The sequence below is a fragment of the Struthio camelus genome, chromosome W (assembly GCF_040807025.1).
Source record: "Struthio camelus isolate bStrCam1 chromosome W, bStrCam1.hap1, whole genome shotgun sequence".
Lineage (NCBI taxonomy): Eukaryota > Metazoa > Chordata > Aves > Struthioniformes > Struthionidae > Struthio > Struthio camelus.
Genome location: NC_090981.1, coordinates 50541843 through 50559400, shown reverse-complemented (window position 1 = coordinate 50559400; position 17558 = coordinate 50541843). Strand labels below are relative to the sequence as shown.

The window sequence follows — 17558 nt, the reverse complement described above, 5'->3', positions numbered from 1 at the left end:
GGGCCCCGTCCACCGGACTGGGCTGAGATCCCCAGACTCGTTGCACAGGGCCAAGGCAGCCGCGGGAAGAATTGGTGGGAACGCTGCCTGGGGATGGGGCTGCGGGAGGCAGGGAGAGGGGCGCTCTGCCGCCGTGGGACGGGGGCGGCGAGGGGAGGCAGGCCTGTGACCCCTCAGCCGCCAGCACGGTCTGCGCTGCTGCCGAAGCGCCCGGCGTGGGGCTGAGCGGGCTCCCTGCGGCGCGGTGGACGGGCTGGAAGGGGCAGGCGCACCCCCGTCTCCCTCCGCTGAGCCTGGCCCAGGAGGGTGAGGGGGACACCGGCTCCTGGAGGCACCTTGCCCCCAGGATCCGTCCCTCCTGGACGAGGCAGCTCCTGCAACCAGCCCTTTCTTTGCGGCTCCGCGGTGCGGGCTGTTTTGCTATTAATTGTTAAAGTCATCTGCCATTAGAGGGCACTAAACACCCCTGCATTAACGCTGCTCCGCCGAGAGAGGAGGGAGAGGCAGGCAGGCAGGCAGGCAGGCAGAAAGAGTGGCACCAATTTGGGAAAAGATTAAGAAGGATGTGGAGTCCCGGAGCTTCTGAAGTGATCAGAATGCCCGGGCGCTGCTCAGGACGATGATCATAATAATAACAACAAAAAAAAAATGCAGCGAGGTCAATCATTTACCAGTCTGCTTCTTAATGCGTGTGACTGCAGGTGGTACAGAGGGACATTGTGATTCATGCCCACTTTCAAAGCGGGACCAGGGCCCGGTCTGAGGCACCCAAACAACTGTCTTCTAATATTAGCACGGCTGTATTTCTGGATCTATTATAGTCTGTCCAGACAGATCCCATTGTAATGGGATCTTTTATTAAAAGATTAGCACTATCTCCTGCAGTTGGTGGAAAAAAATCTGTTATCACTGAGTTATTTGCAGTTGTGGGGAGGGGGCGGGCGGGGGGGGGGGTCGGGAGACGGGGTGGGGAGGGGGGGTGCGGGGAGGGCCGGGCCGCGGGCGCGGAGGGCTGCGCGCACCGTCCCCTGACCCGGCAGTGTCCGGGAATTCCTGTCTGCATACTTCGCAGTCTGTTGTGCTTTGGTGGCTCAGAAAAGCGAAAGAATCGAAATTTAAAAGGCAGCTTTTGAATAAACAATGCCATTTTCCGTTAAGTAATCGTTTTGTATAAAAGGAAATATCGCCTACTCAGTTTCATTCAGCGGTGCCAAAAAATGTTATAAATGAGAGACCGCCAACTTTTCTGAGGGGAGAATAATGCCAGACTGTGCTTAATAAACTAGTGCCCTAGAAGTTCATTATCGATGTTGCAATCTTTTCTGATTCTGAAAGGAGACCGCCTACGTCGCCCCCATTCCCGTCTCGTCCTCCCGGGCTCCCAGTGAAAAGGCTGTCACTTGGGCAGAACCCTAGGTATTAAACTTTTATTTGTTTTGGGTTTTTTTTGGGGGGGGGGGGTTGGTGTTCTGGGTTGGATTTTTTGTTTTTTGTTTTCTTTTTTTTTCAGACGAGTCCCGCCGAGCGGGATGTGTGTGCGCGCCAGCCGCCTCTCTGCCGTCGGAGGTGCGGGGCGCGGGATTTATTAGTAGCCGCGACGTCGTGTGGGGATGGCGGCGGCGGCCCGCAGCCGCGGAGCGGGCGCGCAGGAGGGCGGCCGGGCTCCCCTCCGCGCCCCGGCAGCTCCGCCGCCCCGCGCTCAGCACCCATGCGCACCGCTCCGGACCGGCGGCGGAAAGGGGTGCCCCCTGCGCGGGGACCCCCGCGGCCCCCAGCCCCGCGGCGCGGGCGCGGCCCTTTGCGCGCCTCCCCCGTGCGCGGGCGCGGCCGGCTCCGCGGCCGCTGCGGCCGGGGTTGCGCTCCTTCCTGCTGCTGCGCAGACGGCTCCGGCGGCTGCGCCGCGCAGGGCTGGCTCGGGGCTGCGCGGGTGCGCGCCTGGGGGTGCGCGCCGGTGCGCCCCTGTGCGCGCCTGTGTGTGCGTGCACCTAGAGCAGATAATTGGAGAGGGTTTCCAGAAGGTGGAAAATGTCACCTGATTCACACTGAACTTTTTAAATCTCCCCACCCCCGAGCAGACACACACACACATTAGGAGACCGCCCACCGCAGACAGCTAAGACCCCCGTATAGATTTAAAGAGAGACTGCATTCAGCGCCTGACGTTCATTCAATAGAGCGATCATCGCCGGCTGGCTGGTGCTCGCTCCCTCTGCCTGCTCCCCGTGATACTGTTCCGCGTCTCTTCCACTCCCTGCCATACTGAGGATGTTAAATCGGAGAGTCCACCCGGGCATGCTCTTACTCCTGATGTTTCTGTGCCACTTCATGGACGATCAGACAGTGCAGGGTAAGATGAGACTGCTTATTCGCAGATACATTTTTTATAACGTATTTTCTGTCTTTCGGGCAATGCTCAGTTTGCTGCGGTGTTTGAACGCCTCTCTCCAAGGTCCAACAGGACAGAAGTTAACTGTGGGCAGGGGGTTGCTTTGTACCAATGTGCAGAGGTGTCATTTAGGTTCCTTTTTGATCGGATCTTCGTGCTGCTATGCATAGGCAGAGAGGACAGATGAGGATGTTTCTTGGGATTTATTGTTATTATGCAGCTTGAATGAACAACAGCATCGGGAGGGAACTTTCTTGGTGTGGGATTGCGAATGAGTGCTCAAAGTTTGTTGGTAATTTAGCTGAGATTTTTATCTCGCCTGCCTGACGGAAGGAGAGGTGGTGATGGGGAGCCCCACAATTACAGCTGACATTTTCAGAAACCAATAGTGGTCATTTTCCAGACATTCCTTTAATACTGGGATTTTTCTCCCTCTCTCCCACCCCCTCTTTTTAATGCATAGTGTTTGTATGTTGTGAATTCTTCTGCACTGAAGAATATGGTTAAATAAGTTTTTTTTCCATGTGAACAAAACAAACCCGAACCTGATATTGACAACTCTTAAGAGCCCTCTTTCGACACAAGGGAATATTGATTTTTAGTTTTGGAATTTTTTCCCCTTATCTTGAGGGTGTTCCAGCAATAACCTGGATATCTTACCACTGCTTATCATTATTCTTTTCTTTCTTTCTTTTCTTTTCCATTGAGCACAGCTTAAGTTATTGTAGTGTAGGCGACTGTAAAACGCAAAACTTTTTTTTAAAGGGCGTTGTTTGTTCAATGACTTGAAGGGGGCGAGAGATGTTCCCCTGTGACCAGCGACATCTCGAGTGGCCGATCCTGACCCCTCACTGTGGTAAATTCCCATCGGAGTAAGGAGGCAGGATCGAGCCCTCGCTGGATTAGCACCAGAATCAATTGCTATTGAGTTGCTGGAGAAGTCACATTGGTTGTTCACGAGAGACTCATCCCAACCAACACTCTCCAGCTAATAAAGGGGGAGTTGCTTGGACTAATGTTCTTGGCTTGACTCCACAAATAACAGGGATACTAGTAAAAAAAAAAAAAAAACCTTCTATCCGGTTTAAGGACAGTGTACTTTCCTCTGAAATGCTTGCGGGAGAGACGACACCTACAACTTTTCCAGTTTGATCGGTTTTTAAAACTCTGTAGGGACCCTCCTACTCTATGTGCCCTTGAATTTTGTGTACTTTGCTCACTTCTTTGGATCTCTGCTAACTTATTTTAGTAAAGGAAAGACATTTGTTAATAGAAGCAGCAAAATGTGGAGATTTCGAAAGACTTCACTAACAGCAAATGTTCCCAATTCGTGCAGATTGCAAAATGGGCTGGGACTCTGAAACTCTGTGCGGCACTAAAACAATGCTGCTGTGCAGACGCGGTGAGGAGGAGAGGGCAGGGGGAGGAGGAAGGAATTTGCAAGCGCGATTTTCTTTTTATTCCCTTTTAAATGCACATCCTTTTCAAGCGTCGGTCACGTGCAGGCAGTGTTCCTTCTGCTCTACATATGGAATAAATACCTAAGAAAACTGCCGCCTCCTGTTTTGATGAGGTTTTTTGGTTTTTTTTTTTTTTTCAAACTGCGCTCCCAAACGGGCTGGTGTAGCTGCGGGTTATGAAATGGGACAAATAAAAGTAAACAGTCTAGTAAAAGTCAGTGCAAGGCGCACGTGTTGTGTCTGGGTCACTGGTAACTGACACTGATATGGCTGAGTGTCTCCCTCTCGCTCGCCCTCTCCCCCTCCCGCAGCTGGGAATTGTTGGCTCCGGCAGGCGAAGAACGGCCGCTGCCAGGTCCTCTACAAAACTGATCTCAGCAAGGAGGAGTGCTGCAAGACTGGTCGCCTGACGACTTCGTGGACAGAAGAAGACGTCAACGACAACACGCTTTTTAAGTGGATGATTTTTAATGGGGGAGCCCCAAACTGCATCCCGTGCAAAGGTGAGGGGCGGGGGGGGGCGGGGGGAGTGTTTGTGAGCTGCATTTTGCTACGGATCAATCCAGCCAGGGACTGGGGTGGGGAGGAAAAGGAGTGGGAAAGGAGCTGGGGGGGGGGGGGGACAGTGGCCCCCTGCTTCCTTCCTCACTGAGGGCTGGAAGTGCATGTTGTCCTAGCCCCAGGATCAGCGAGGGGGGAGCCCCCTTCCTGGTTGGCCACTTTCACATTGGGCAAACCAGGGCTGTGGAGGGGAGTGAACTCCTCTCTCCCCCGCCCTCGCTGGGTAGGAGAATTTCCCTCAAGTTTTGTCTCCTGCTTGGGGGGAAAGGTGTTTTCTTTTTATGCTCTGGAGTTGCAGTGGCTTTTTTTTTTTTTTTGCAAGCAGTTTTGACAGGAAGTCTGATCTGCACGCTCGATACTAAAGCGGTGCCTCTTTCCTTCCATCAGAAACGTGTGAGAATGTGGACTGTGGACCTGGGAAGAAATGTAAAATGAACAAGAAGAACAAACCTCGGTGTGTTTGTGCTCCGGATTGCTCTAATATCACTTGGAAGGGCCCTGTGTGTGGCTTAGATGGGAAAACCTACAGGAACGAGTGTGCCCTTCTCAAAGCCAGATGTAAAGAACAGCCTGAACTTGAAGTCCAGTATCAGGGCAAATGCAAAAGTAGGTTTGCAAATCTAATCCGATCTCCCTCAAATGCCAAAGGGTGTGTGTCTGAGTGTAGGGAGGAGGAGCTGACGTACTTCCCCACAGTAACCAGAGCGATGTTCCAAATGCTGGGAGACAGTAACTAAACCACGCTTAACAGACAAGAACGTGGCTGGATTGAGAGGTCCCCACAGTCTAGCAGCACTTGTGTCCTCCCAGCTACCCTGAGATGGGAAGGTTTCCTCCAGCGGCCTTTAAATGACAAAAGCTGCTGAAGGCTTTTATCTGATCATTTGTTTCATTGTTTCATTGTTTCATTCCTCACTTGGGCTCTGGGATCTCCTTTTAATCACTGTGTTTTTCCATCTTTATTTCAGAGACCTGTAGGGATGTTTTATGTCCAGGCAGCTCCACGTGTGTGGTTGATCAAACTAATAACGCCTACTGTGTGACATGTAATCGAATTTGCCCAGAGCCTACCTCCCCTGAACAGTATCTCTGCGGGAATGACGGCATAACTTACGCTAGTGCCTGCCACCTGAGAAAAGCTACCTGCCTACTGGGCAGATCCATTGGATTAGCCTACGAAGGAAAATGCATCAGTAGGTATCTCGGTTGGAGGGTAAGAGTGGGGAGAGCTTCTTGGCTTGGCTGTTTTGGAATATTGTGTGCGGAATCGGATGCATGTAGACCGTGAATGGGAGCAGGACAGAGACTTCCAGGGGCCTGGGCTTGTGCTCCCTCCGGGAGAAAGGAAAGCCAGGGGCAGCTTTACTCCAGCAAAGACCGCAAAAGGGGCGAGGGAGTAGAGGGCCTGTTCCTGCTTCTCTTGCTATCAGTGTGGGTGCTGACATTAGTATCCAAGGGAGAAGTACCCACACCATCAAATAGATGATGACATGGTTACAGTGTAACAAGGTCTCAATATTCAGTGGATTTGGATTCCTGGAAACAATTGTCTTCAAGTGGTCTTGGCAGAGCTTGCTTTAACTTAATTGGAAACATCTGATCACTTTTTCCTCTTTAAAAATACCACATAGTTTGGAGACAGTTGGTGCATCTCTGTGCATCGTGACATTTTGTATTGTGACTGTGATTTCCAGAAAGGAGTGATAGTGAAGTGTGAGTGTTACAAGGAAGCACCTTCAGGAAAACCTCTGCTCCCCAAAACTGCCGGGGGGGTTCTGGGGAGTCTCAGGCTGCTTTTAGTTGGCATAGGTTGAGGTAAATTCACTCTCTAATCTTGTAGATAACTACTGTATGTGGTTTAGTTTAAAAATAATCGATTTAGAAATGTTGAATGTGTTGGCAAATTCTGCACTTACCACTAAAGTTATGGGGAGCTGAATTTCCACTGTTTATCAGACAGAGTAGGGAAGGACATGTGCAACAGGCAAATGTAATTCTGCATTCCCAGGGCCAGACTCTCCTGGCACGGCTCTATTCCCTCCCCCACAGATAGACAGGCAATGCTTTCCAAGGAACTACTTGCTTGAGTAAAACCAGCAGGTATCATCACACCTACTGCATCTGAGCTTTGTCTATTCACAGTTAATGGAGGAAAAGGAGTTTGGGATTGCTTGTTGTTGCTTTTCTTTTTTCTTTGTCTTCTGACTTACCTCTAGTATCCCGTGTGTATTTTTAGAAGCAAAATCCTGTGAAGATATTCAGTGCAGTGCTGGGAAGAAATGCTTGTGGGATTTTAAGGTTGGCAGAGGTCGGTGTGCCCTCTGTGATGAGCTATGCCCTGAAAGCAAGTCAGACGAAGCAGTCTGTGCCAGCGATAACACTACTTATCCAAGCGAGTGTGCCATGAAAGAGGCAGCCTGCTCCATGGGTGTGCTTCTAGAAGTAAAGCACTCCGGATCTTGCAACTGTAAGTGAGATTTTTAACTCTGCAGACATTTAAGGCTCCTGAAGGCAATCCCTAGATAATAAAGACTTATGCTTTCAAAAATAAAAAGGCTTAATTTAGAGATTCAAGATATGGTACATGTGCAATATAAATATGTATATATCAAGCACGCATTTTGGTTACTGCTAAAATGCAGTAGATCTCCAACAATTGGTTTGCTCTCAGCTTGGGATTTGGGGGCTATTTTAAGGAGAAGTCATTTTATCTGAAAGGGGTTGCCCTAAGAGCATAATTCTAGTGATTTTCCCTGATTTGTTTGCTCTCGTGTGCTTCGCTGATTGCTTTATTAACACTCAGAAACACTCTAACTCTGTCCAAAAGAACAAGCTTAATGGTAGCACATGGGCATCTGGTTTAGCACAGTTGCCTCTACTAACTCTGAATGAAGGGCACAAAGCAGTTAAACCTAGAACACAAGAGCGCTTTTTATTTGATTTCAGGAATCTGCCAATAAAACCTGAGCCATTGATTCTTCAGAACTTTCTGCAGTTATGACTTCATAGATTATGTATAAAAAAAAAAACCTTATTGCATAACAGCAGATGCCAAAGAGCATCTCACTACAAGTCGCATAAAATGCAACGCTGTATTATGGCTGTTCAGAGGGCTTTGAAAACATGCACTGAGCTGCTTCTGCGCTGTTGTTGTCCTTATTTAAACAACAGCTCCCCTGTATTCCCCCATCTAGCCATTAATGAAGACCCAGAGGAAGAAGAGGAAGATGAAGACCAGGACTACAGCTTTCCTATATCTTCCATTCTAGAGTGGTAAAACCTCCATCACTATTGGAACAGCCATTGGGCACGAAATCAATGTCCATATTGTAAATAAGTGTATGCTTATTTATTTTGGGGAGAAAAAAAGTATACATATAGTTGAGTCTTGTAGACATTTATTTATACTGTGTCATGTTTTATAATTTATACATAAAATGTCTGGTTGACTGTACACCTTGTTTTTTGAAGAAATTTATTCGTTACGGGAAGAGCAGTGTTATTTATTGTGAGGTCTCTTGCTTGTAAAGTAAAGTTTTTCTTTTTTCTTGTAAACTATAAAAGTCCATTCCTTAGAGCTTACCCACATGATCTCATCTCTTTGTTTCACTGATGTTAACTCTTTTCCACTTTAACAAACTTGCATGTCGGTTTCTGTTATGTTTATTTATTGGATTTTCTTCTTGCCGGTTCTGTACATAAAAGATCCCTCGGGTTTTTGTTTACAAGGAATCTTGACCGACCAAAAGGCGTTGTAACTGACTTAAATATACTTCCAGGGTGCAGTGAGGCGATCTTTAAGGAAACTTCTTCCACTTCACTTTTCTCTGCTTCTGATCACATCATGTACTGAAGTGATCTCAATGTGCTGAGCATACATACTGTACTATAAGAATTCCGGACCCAAAGAAATCGGATTATGAAGGTTGTTAATAGCTACATGGCTAACTGTACTAAGAATAAAGTTTTTATTTTATCTTTATTGGTTTTTTTTGTAACATGCAGAATTGTTTTATCAGGTGTTTCCTTTAAGATGGTCTTGCAGTACCACTTTTGAAGTTTTGTTTTCCCAATCAGTGTGTCACTAAAAGTTATATCAAAGCTTTATCAGTTCAAGTTTCTTGCTTTTCATAATACTTTTTTTCTGATGCAATTTTATATTTTCAAACATGGCGAGTTAAATATAAATTCATTTAAATATATAGTTTTGTACTTTTCTACCATGTAAATGTGCAATGTATATAAAAGTTATAATGTGTATTTGTAAATAAATGATGAGTGAAAAAATAAAAAATGGAATTTTCCCTAGAAGCAGTCCTCTGTTCTTGGTTTTAAAGGGTTCTGGCCCTCCAGTGCAGAGAAGAGGTATTGGTAGTTAGGGGCAAGGAGGCTTGTGTTCATGCAAGTGAAACATATTGGCCAAAGCTTTCAGCTGAAATTGATTCAAGAAAGCTCTTCTTTTCAGACAGGACCAATGTCCTCAGTTTGTTGATATTACATACTTTTAAACCCAGGTAAACTGATCAATGAGAAGACGTACAGCATTTCTGTCTCCCTCTCCCTCCTCTAGGTAAAAAGTTTGTCATTTCTTGGACACTTTAAATGTGCATACTTCTAGGAGGTTTTGAGTATGCATTTGAAGTTTTGCTAAGCTTCAGATTCATGCTACTGCAGTATTCTGCTGAAATTGTATCATCATTTTAGATGACCAATGGAAAAAAGCAAAAGATGGCCTAGCTGCCCACATGCAAGATCTGTAACAATTACCACAAAAGACAAAAAAAGAAGGTAATCAAAGAGCATGCTATCTCTTGGAGATGACTTTCTCCCCATAGGAAACATAATTCAGAGATTCTGCTTAGTGAACCAATACTCAGACAGGACACGCTTTTCCAGTGTGGATTCCAATACAGGGAACTGAGAGGAAGAAAACAGCCATAAGCGCAGTGAACTGAGGGGAACAATAATAGCCATGAGCTCCAACAGGGACAAAAATCCTGTTTTAAGCTACTTGCCCTATGCTGTTCTAACAAATAAGGCTCCATTTAGCAAAATGTCTTGTCACACTGCATGCAACTTTAAAATGTATTTATGCACCTTACTCAATTGTGTTTAAGTACTTTTCTGAATTGAGGCCTGAGAGCTGAGGTTGACTTACCCATCTTGTTTAAATACAAATCTCATTTAAAGGCTATTCCTGCTACAATGCTCTGTATATTTTTCATTATACAGTAAACTCTAATTTGGTATGGATTGTTTAGCATTATCCAAAGCAAATATAATTTATTCATTTATGAATAAATACATAAAAACTACAGGAGTGCATTTATAATATTGTATTGAAAATACTACCAAAAAAATTCTGCCCTTCCTCTTGCTTCATTTAGACAAGAAGTATCTTTGGAAGGAAGTGCATGATGAGAGGAGCAAAGTGAGCAGAATTTTAGTCTCCTGAGGGCAACAGAACCTAGAAGAAAAGAAAAGAAAATGGGGGTTGGCAGAACAGAGGGATGGAAAAACGAACCTATCAAAAAATCTCTTCAGGAACTAATAAATGCATGACAATGAAACAGAGATGAAATGTTTAATCATGTGGAGAGTATAAGAGCAGATTTTTCTCAAATTCCGATAGGTTCCAGCTGCTTCATTTCCAACAAAATGACAACATTAAAGACTGTTTTTAATTGTAAATATATTTACATGTCTGACAGAGAGACTGTAGTAGAGCTGGATTTCTGGGTTCTAATTTTATGTTCTGCCCCTGGTTCACAAAATAACTTTGAGAAAGTTAAGGAGAGCCAAAGCAAAAAAGCAAAAAAAAATGCCAGTAAATGATATTTAGGCATGTACCTGTATGCAAAAAAGCCACAAAAATCTACATCAGGTTTTTGCTGATAAAATTATCTGAAACTTCTGCTACTGTATTATCCCATCACTACGGCTATTTCTATACAGTTGAAAGTCTTGAAAACTACCTTGCTCCAAAGTCTGCCTGTGATTTACAGGTGGAGCATCTCCAGAGAGCCTGACGAGGTAAGCATCCTCTGAGCGCACCCTAACGTACACCAATTTCAGTAAGAAGCACAGCAGCCCCACAGACTTTCTCCAGAGGTGGGGTGGTAGCGCGATTGCCAACAATTTACATAATAGCATACTTGTAGATATGGCACTTGTTCATGAAGTGGAAGATGCAGGTTGATTGCCAGCCTTCTCCTGGGCAGATCATTCCCACATCTCCTGAGAGTGCAGCCTCCACCAGCCCAAGGTGAAGCTCAGGCTGAAGAACGGTCTATCATGCCTGCTGCAGCCATACTTCTGTAATAGAGAGGAAGCAAGATTCATTAAGAGAAGATAATTTGCAACCCTAATAGGTGCTCCTTTTGAAGAGGAAGTCTTGAATTCTTGCCTCAGGGGCTGCCTACATATTTTGCATTTGTAATTGAGTAACATAGATAAACAGTGCTTGAAGCAGAGGCCAGCGTCCAGGTTGCCTCCCCTTCTCCTTCCCGCAGCACATAAGTGCCTCCATCCTTGAGCTATGAAATCATGTTTAACCCTCTGTTTAAATCAAGATTACAAATCTCACATCCCTTTCTACACCGAGTCATGGTCACAACAGGAGAGGTTGTACTTTTTTCTTCCCTTTCTTCTAGGTTTGTAATTGGGGAACTTCCTAGGAAGTGGAAACGTGAAAGTTAGTTCACTCTGTCTTAGGAAGGCACTGAATGCTTTTTTCTGTTTTCTGCCCTATTTTTTCTGCTTCCTGTCTAACTAATAGGCTATCCTACAACACAGATGTGCTGGATGTTGTTTAAATGAAGAAACAGAGATGTCTGAAGGCCTAAGTGCAGAAAGGTGGTTTTCAGCTCTAAAATCATCTTGCACAAGCACTGAAATCCAGAAGAGAAGTAAGATTTCAGAAATTTCTCTCTCTTCAGTGTTTTCTATTGTCTGGCATATATATTCCTCTTGCTTAACAAATCTTTTGCTTGCAAAGTGCATTTCTGGTACTTTTAGTTCACTGTGGTGTGTACCTGGGTACTGAATGCTGCGAATTACATTCACAGATGCAGGTACTGAAGAGTCAGGCACAGTAACATGGAAGGAAATGTGTACGTCTGAAAACAGAAACCCATATTCTGGAACTTAAGTAAAATCAGTTTAATTCCAAGAGCCCCAGTTTTAGACATTTGAATGATAGGAATATTGCTTCTAAAGCCCTGGTTCCCCAATGTATTAGTCTGTGCAATACGTGCAAGCAAGAATACACAATTTTGATCACACTAGAATGCATTCCTGACAGCTATGTTCATATGACAGACTCAAGAACAATATAATGGATCTCTTTTGCACCTTTTACCTCTTTGCTTGCTTTCTGCCTGCTAATACACCTCAACTAAAACTACATTCCAAGCCCCTCAGCAAATTTCAAACAGCTGCCATTTCTTTTTTTATGACATAAAAATGTTTCCTTCTTTCCCTCCAAATGGGAATCAGGTGAAATTAAATTTCAGTATGCAGTGCTGTACTCTAGGCAGTGACATTTTACTATACAATGAATCACCAGCACTAGAAACATCTGTATCTTATCCCTTTGAAGAACTGGGATTCCTTGCTTTCTGGTGAAGCATAACATTTGTATATAGACCAAGAGGTTCACAAGGTATCAGCTTGTAAATTCGTAACTCCCTGAAGATAAAGCAACTACATAATTTGCTGGATATTTCTGTAATTCCAAAGCCTGCCTGACCCATTGTGGCGGTGTGCATTTTGCAGGTAGAGAAAAATAGTTCCCATGAATTAACAGTTTGAATTTTTTTTTTTGATAGATGTAAATACATAATGGACAGTGGCTGGATTCTTCTGACCCTCATTTGGGATGATGTGCATAATTCATGGCTTCATTATTCCTAAACAATGATGTGGCCAATAAAACTATCACACACTGGAAATCTGACCTGAAAACAAGACAAGAGTTCAGCTTAGAGATTGGTTTGGAGTTAAAATCACACTTAGTTTTCCTGTAATTTATAGGTACACTGTTCTGATCTCTCAGTCTTTAAATAGATTTGTTCAACTTTGCCATGGGATTGAAAAGCACTAATGTGTCAGAAAACTGAGAAGGAACTTCGGAGTTTGATAATAGCTAACCAGAGTTACTAGATGCTGTTACAGGATAGTTAGGTTAACAAGGTGATCCAGTGTAAATTTGAGTGTCTAAAGGCCCCTGAACTCCTACCTGTGCAACTCAAAAATAGCGTCTGAAACTCCCAGAGCTTCCCATCAGATTTACAGATATTCAGAAGTCTCCTAAATGAAACCACTAGTACAGAGCTGTCTGCAGTTACATTCAAGAACCAAATTTGGTTTTAAAGATTTTTGACAATTTCTGTAATAAATTTTGGAAATACTTTTCATGGTATATTAGATGTTCAGCAATGCAGCGCAGCATTAAAAAAAAAAATCATTATTACTCTCTGCAGAATGATTGAATATAAAATATGTGGCAAGATGTAATCTCTAGTTTGAACGATTCATTTATAAATAATGCAGTTGTTTCACCCATAAGAACAATTGAAATATATTTCTCATTGAGATCCATTAGCAATGTGCAATGCTGCTATTCAGATAATAGCTCTCCTATGAACCTTCTGTTGAGTTTCATGTAATATACCTTTATTTTAAGTTTCAGTCACTTCTTATTTTAAGAAGCACCTGGAACTACAAGGATGATGTTGACAGGTGGCTGCTGCAGAAATCTTTCATTAAACTGCTTAGAAGATGCTAAAATATGCTACCATTTGATTTCTGAATTAGAAGCATTGCTAAGAGAGGTCACAGGGTAAGATATATAGATAAGCCAGATATTTATTTAGGCAAGTCCTTAGACTACATAGACAAAGGTAGTGTTGATGACAAGTGAGTCCAGTGAAGGGCCACCAGGTTGCTCAGAGCTGGAGCAGCTGCCCAGTAAGGGGGGCTGAGGGACTGGGGCTCCTTCAGCCTGGAGAAGGGAAGGTTTTGTGGGACTTCAGAGCAGCTTTCCTGTACCTACGAGGAGGTTACTGAGAAGACAGAGCCAGGCTCTGCACAGCAGTGCATGGTGGCAGGATGACAGACAACAGGTGTAAGTTGAAACAAGGGAGGTTCAGAGTGAATGCAAGGGAAGCCTTTTTCTCCATGAGGACAGTCCGCCTCCTGATGTCCCTTCCAACCTGAATCATGCTATGATCCTATGAAGAGGTATGACCATACACTTTTGAGTCTTACAGACTCCAAAATCAGAAAGAAATGATCAGTTAATAAGAAACAATTCCCAGAAGAAACAAATGTTCATGCAACAACCATGTTACCACAGCTGTTGGATGCAACTGTTGGCAGGAATAGCGTTCCATCCTTAATATGTCTGTCCCTTACATGAGCCTTAAAATTTCTCACAAAATCTATTTACCTTTTGATTTTAGTGAAACTTTTTGCTGTGCAAGGAATGAAGTATCTATTCACTACAATATTCATGCTCTGCAGAGTAGAATGCATAGTGAATAAATTGCAAGCAAAAGTTCCTGCCTGTATTTTTAAATGAAAATAAGTAAATAAGATGAAAAAGGGAAGTAGTTAAAATGCAGTTTAAAACTATTGTATTGTCTGTTCCACAGTTTTTTTATAACTGATAATAACTGTGAATGAGACCATAACAAGTACAAGCTAGATTGGTCAAAATAGCAAGGAAAGCAAAAAAGCCCCAAGGCAAGACACTTGGAGAAATAATGGATAATGCCTACTGGAGCAACTAAAAAGAGCCCTGCAGGGATGTTTCCCATAATCTTTTCCCACATACAGATGGTTTAGTCAGGCCAATTCCAACTCTTGTTTTAAATGGTCGCTCCACCAAAACCGCAAAAAGCCTAAAATGCTTGGCATAAAGATATAAAAATATTGAGTGCTTCCACATTTGGACTCAAGCTTTAGAGAAATTAATTTTCATTCATTTTATGAGAAAGGGAAAAGGGATTGAGTATATCTCTATAAAGATACAAACACGGAGCTCCAAATTTACACAGTCCGCAAACTTGAGAGTTACACTTCCCAACTCAGCGTGCCTGGAAGCTGTGACAATTCGTTTATTAATCTCTTAGGCATTCTCCACTCATGGGCTCAGATGGAACTTCAGCCTTAATTGAAAGGCACTTTCCACTGTCAGCAACCTAGCAAGCAGCACCACATGTGCTGATGAGGCGGAATCCAACCAGGGCACAAAGCAGAAGTCTGATCAAAACCCTCATTTCCTACTTGGAAGAAAGTACAGGCCAGAATCTGAAGCGTTTAGCTGGATTCTGTGTAAAGCAAAGGTAGCATAACATCTAGACTTGGGGATATACAATGTCTTTGGACATATTCACAAATACATTGCAAACTAGAAAATCACTGTTTATCTCATACTGCAAAAAATACGAGCTGAGGCAGAGCGGTATGGACTGTTCCTGCTATTATGACTGTTTTGTCTGTAAATTGCAGGTGGTTCACTGCAGTACACTTTTGGAGTTACACAATCAGAGACGTTCTTAGGACCTTGGAAACCTTTGGGACCAAATCTTGCTCCCTGGGCTCCTCTGAGTTCTCCTCAGTAATGAATCATTCCAGATCTAGATAACTCGCTTCTGAAAAAAATTAGTTAAGGATTTCCATATTACAAAATTTCTTTTTCCACTTATGCAAAAATGAGTTTATCATATAGAAAACTTGGAGAAATGGAGAAGCAGCAGAAAAGTATCATAGCAAGGAGAATGAAAAAAGAGGAGAGTAGGGATCCTAGGAAAAGAGCACAAGAGTAAAAAGAAATAAAATTACATGAAAGTTGTATGTAAAGAATATACAGGGAAAAAAGCCATATTTTTATCAGCTCCTCAGATGCATAAGCAGTGCTATGAACTCTGAAGTGCCACCTACTGGTATATCTTGTATTAACTAACCGTGTTCTATGGAGTCCATCATGGGACACAGGAAATTTGAGTTTCATCCTTTTCTCTGCCACTGACTTTCTGGTATTTGTGAGCCAAAGACTTTGCCAGATCAGTGTCCTAATCTCTCCCTTGTAAAATGAAGATATTAAGACTTCATAAGCTACGTGAAGCTCTTTGAGATCTAATGCTAAAAAGTTTGGCAAAAGAAGTAGGATTTTTTGTAGCATTATCTCCGTGTACAAACTGAGCGCTCCTGTAAAAGGGGTTAAAAAATGAAGTGGGAGATGCAAAGAAAAAGAGAAAAGAAGAAAGCAGAGGAAGAAGAAAGAAGAGGGTAAAGACCAGTAGGAGATAAGGAGGAAGAGAGCTGATAGAATACACTGTAAGTGATTAATTGCTAAGGACAATACAATTTACACTGCAGTTTTAGCAGATGTGTGTGTGTTGCTGCAGCTGCGGGAACAGCAGATTCTCCAGATCCAGTTTCTAATACACAATAACTGTGAACTCTACTATGTGAAAATAATAAATCTAAGCATCACCTCCAATGTATGAATGAGCAAGAAAAAGAGGGTCATATTTTCAGAAGTGTTAGCACATATTTGTCAACACCCTACTTAGCTAAATAGCACAAAGGAAGACTACAAGACAATGGTAACACATACCCAAAGCAGTATGTGAGTTCACAAGTAGATACATGGTTTTGAAAATCTGACCCATGTTTAATAGGTAAGGCTTCTAGGGATTACAGACTGTGCAAGGTCTTGGGTAGAGTGGATGGATTTGTTTTGCTGATGTATTTACGGGCTGGTATGTTAATTTTTTCAATGTGTTATAGAGCAGTTCCCAAGTTAGGGTCATGACCCCACTTGGGGCCCAAAAGCCTGGAAGTGAAAATGAAAGTGGGGTTGTGACCCTGGAAGTAGGGTTGCTAAGGGAAAACTTTGGGAAGCACTGATGTTGTGCTGCTAGGCAAGACCCCTACATGGATGGTGGGTTTAATCATTGCTGAGGGATAAAAATTTTTAAAGTGCTTATATTTTCAGAGACTTAGGTCTCATTTTTGACTGATTTACTGCCAGATTCAAGTGAAGGCCTCAGGTTATAAAGAGACATTTGAGAATCAAATTCAGAATTGTACACACTACAGCTTGAAAAGATCAGGCCCGTCATGTAGTGAAGACAGATCCACCATTTTCTTCAAAATGCCCTTTGGTAGTTGTAGTCTACAGATTGGAGCACTTCCCTCACCATCCTTGGCCTGAAGAAATCACACCCACCTCTGCCATTTTCCAGAAGGGTAATCTTAGCACCAAGCTATCATGGTGGGATGTGGCCAAGCTTATTGTTTTTTGCACAACTCTTCAGTGTTATCAGGGGAAGTAGGGGTTGTCTCTCACCACTTACATGACCTATATTCTTTGGGTTAGGCAAAAGAAAGGTTGGGCGAGGTTACCGAATACAAAGGGATATCCACTCTGAAGAAAAGCGTAAGTCAGTCTTATGCAGTTCTTTTAAAGAAGTGGCATAGACGCCTACTTGACAAACAGCTCCTAAACTTGAATTCAGCCTGGACTCTGAAGGCTTATGGTTCAATTGCCAGCACACACTCACCTAGCGCCGCTTCAGGCACCCTAGGATATCTTGGTTGGTGTCCAGCTGCTGGTCCCAAAGGACGCAGTTCTTCCAAGGACACAGTTCTTCCACAGGTTCTGTGTCATATTTGACAGTCCCATGAAGAGGTCTGGGATAGCCAGCACAATATTCCTATATGTAGACAAGTGAATTAAGCCCTTATTGTCCTAAATCACATAAGTACTTCTGACTACACTCACTAAAAGTAACCTTAAAGAGTTATATCTCCTCTCTTTCCCATGCTGTATGCACATTTACTGAAATCTCACATTATATTGTGCCACGAATGCAGCATTCATGGTAGACCTGGAAAATATTCTTGACTTTCACCTTGTGGAATATTCTGTGGTTAACAATAAAACATTTGTGATACGTAACATGACATTTTCACAAGTGAAGATGCATTAACAGGTGATTTTTGGCAGTGACATGTCTCTGTTTCTCATTTATTAGTAACTTGTATTGATTTATACCAGGATTAATTATTGATGCAAATATTTCATCCATATTTTTTCTGTCACAAGCAGGGAAAAAATGCATGGCTGTGAATAATCC

At 43.4% G+C, this 17558-nt stretch overlaps 1 protein-coding gene across 4 annotated transcripts; it reads left to right on the top strand.

The window, feature by feature from the left end:
• Positions 1-1340: 1340 nt before the first annotated feature.
• On the top strand, positions 1341-8716 carry LOC104146840 (follistatin). 4 transcript variants are annotated; one of them, XM_009679079.2, is made up of 7 exons: positions 1341-1416; positions 2175-2347; positions 4158-4349; positions 4795-5013; positions 5376-5600; positions 6644-6874; positions 7602-8716. In XM_009679079.2, the coding sequence occupies exons 2-7, from the start codon at positions 2266-2268 to the stop codon at positions 7682-7684; spliced, it is 1032 nt and encodes a 343-aa protein (XP_009677374.2). In that variant the 5' UTR covers positions 1341-1416; positions 2175-2265; the 3' UTR covers positions 7685-8716. The 4 variants fall into 4 exon arrangements, with proteins under 4 accessions (XP_009677374.2, XP_009677373.2, XP_009677375.2 ...); XM_009679078.2 differs by lacking the exon at positions 1341-1416 and having other exon boundaries at positions 1988-2347; XM_009679080.2 differs by lacking the exon at positions 1341-1416 and having other exon boundaries at positions 1988-2347; positions 7354-8716.
• Positions 8717-17558: the final 8842 nt, after the last annotated feature.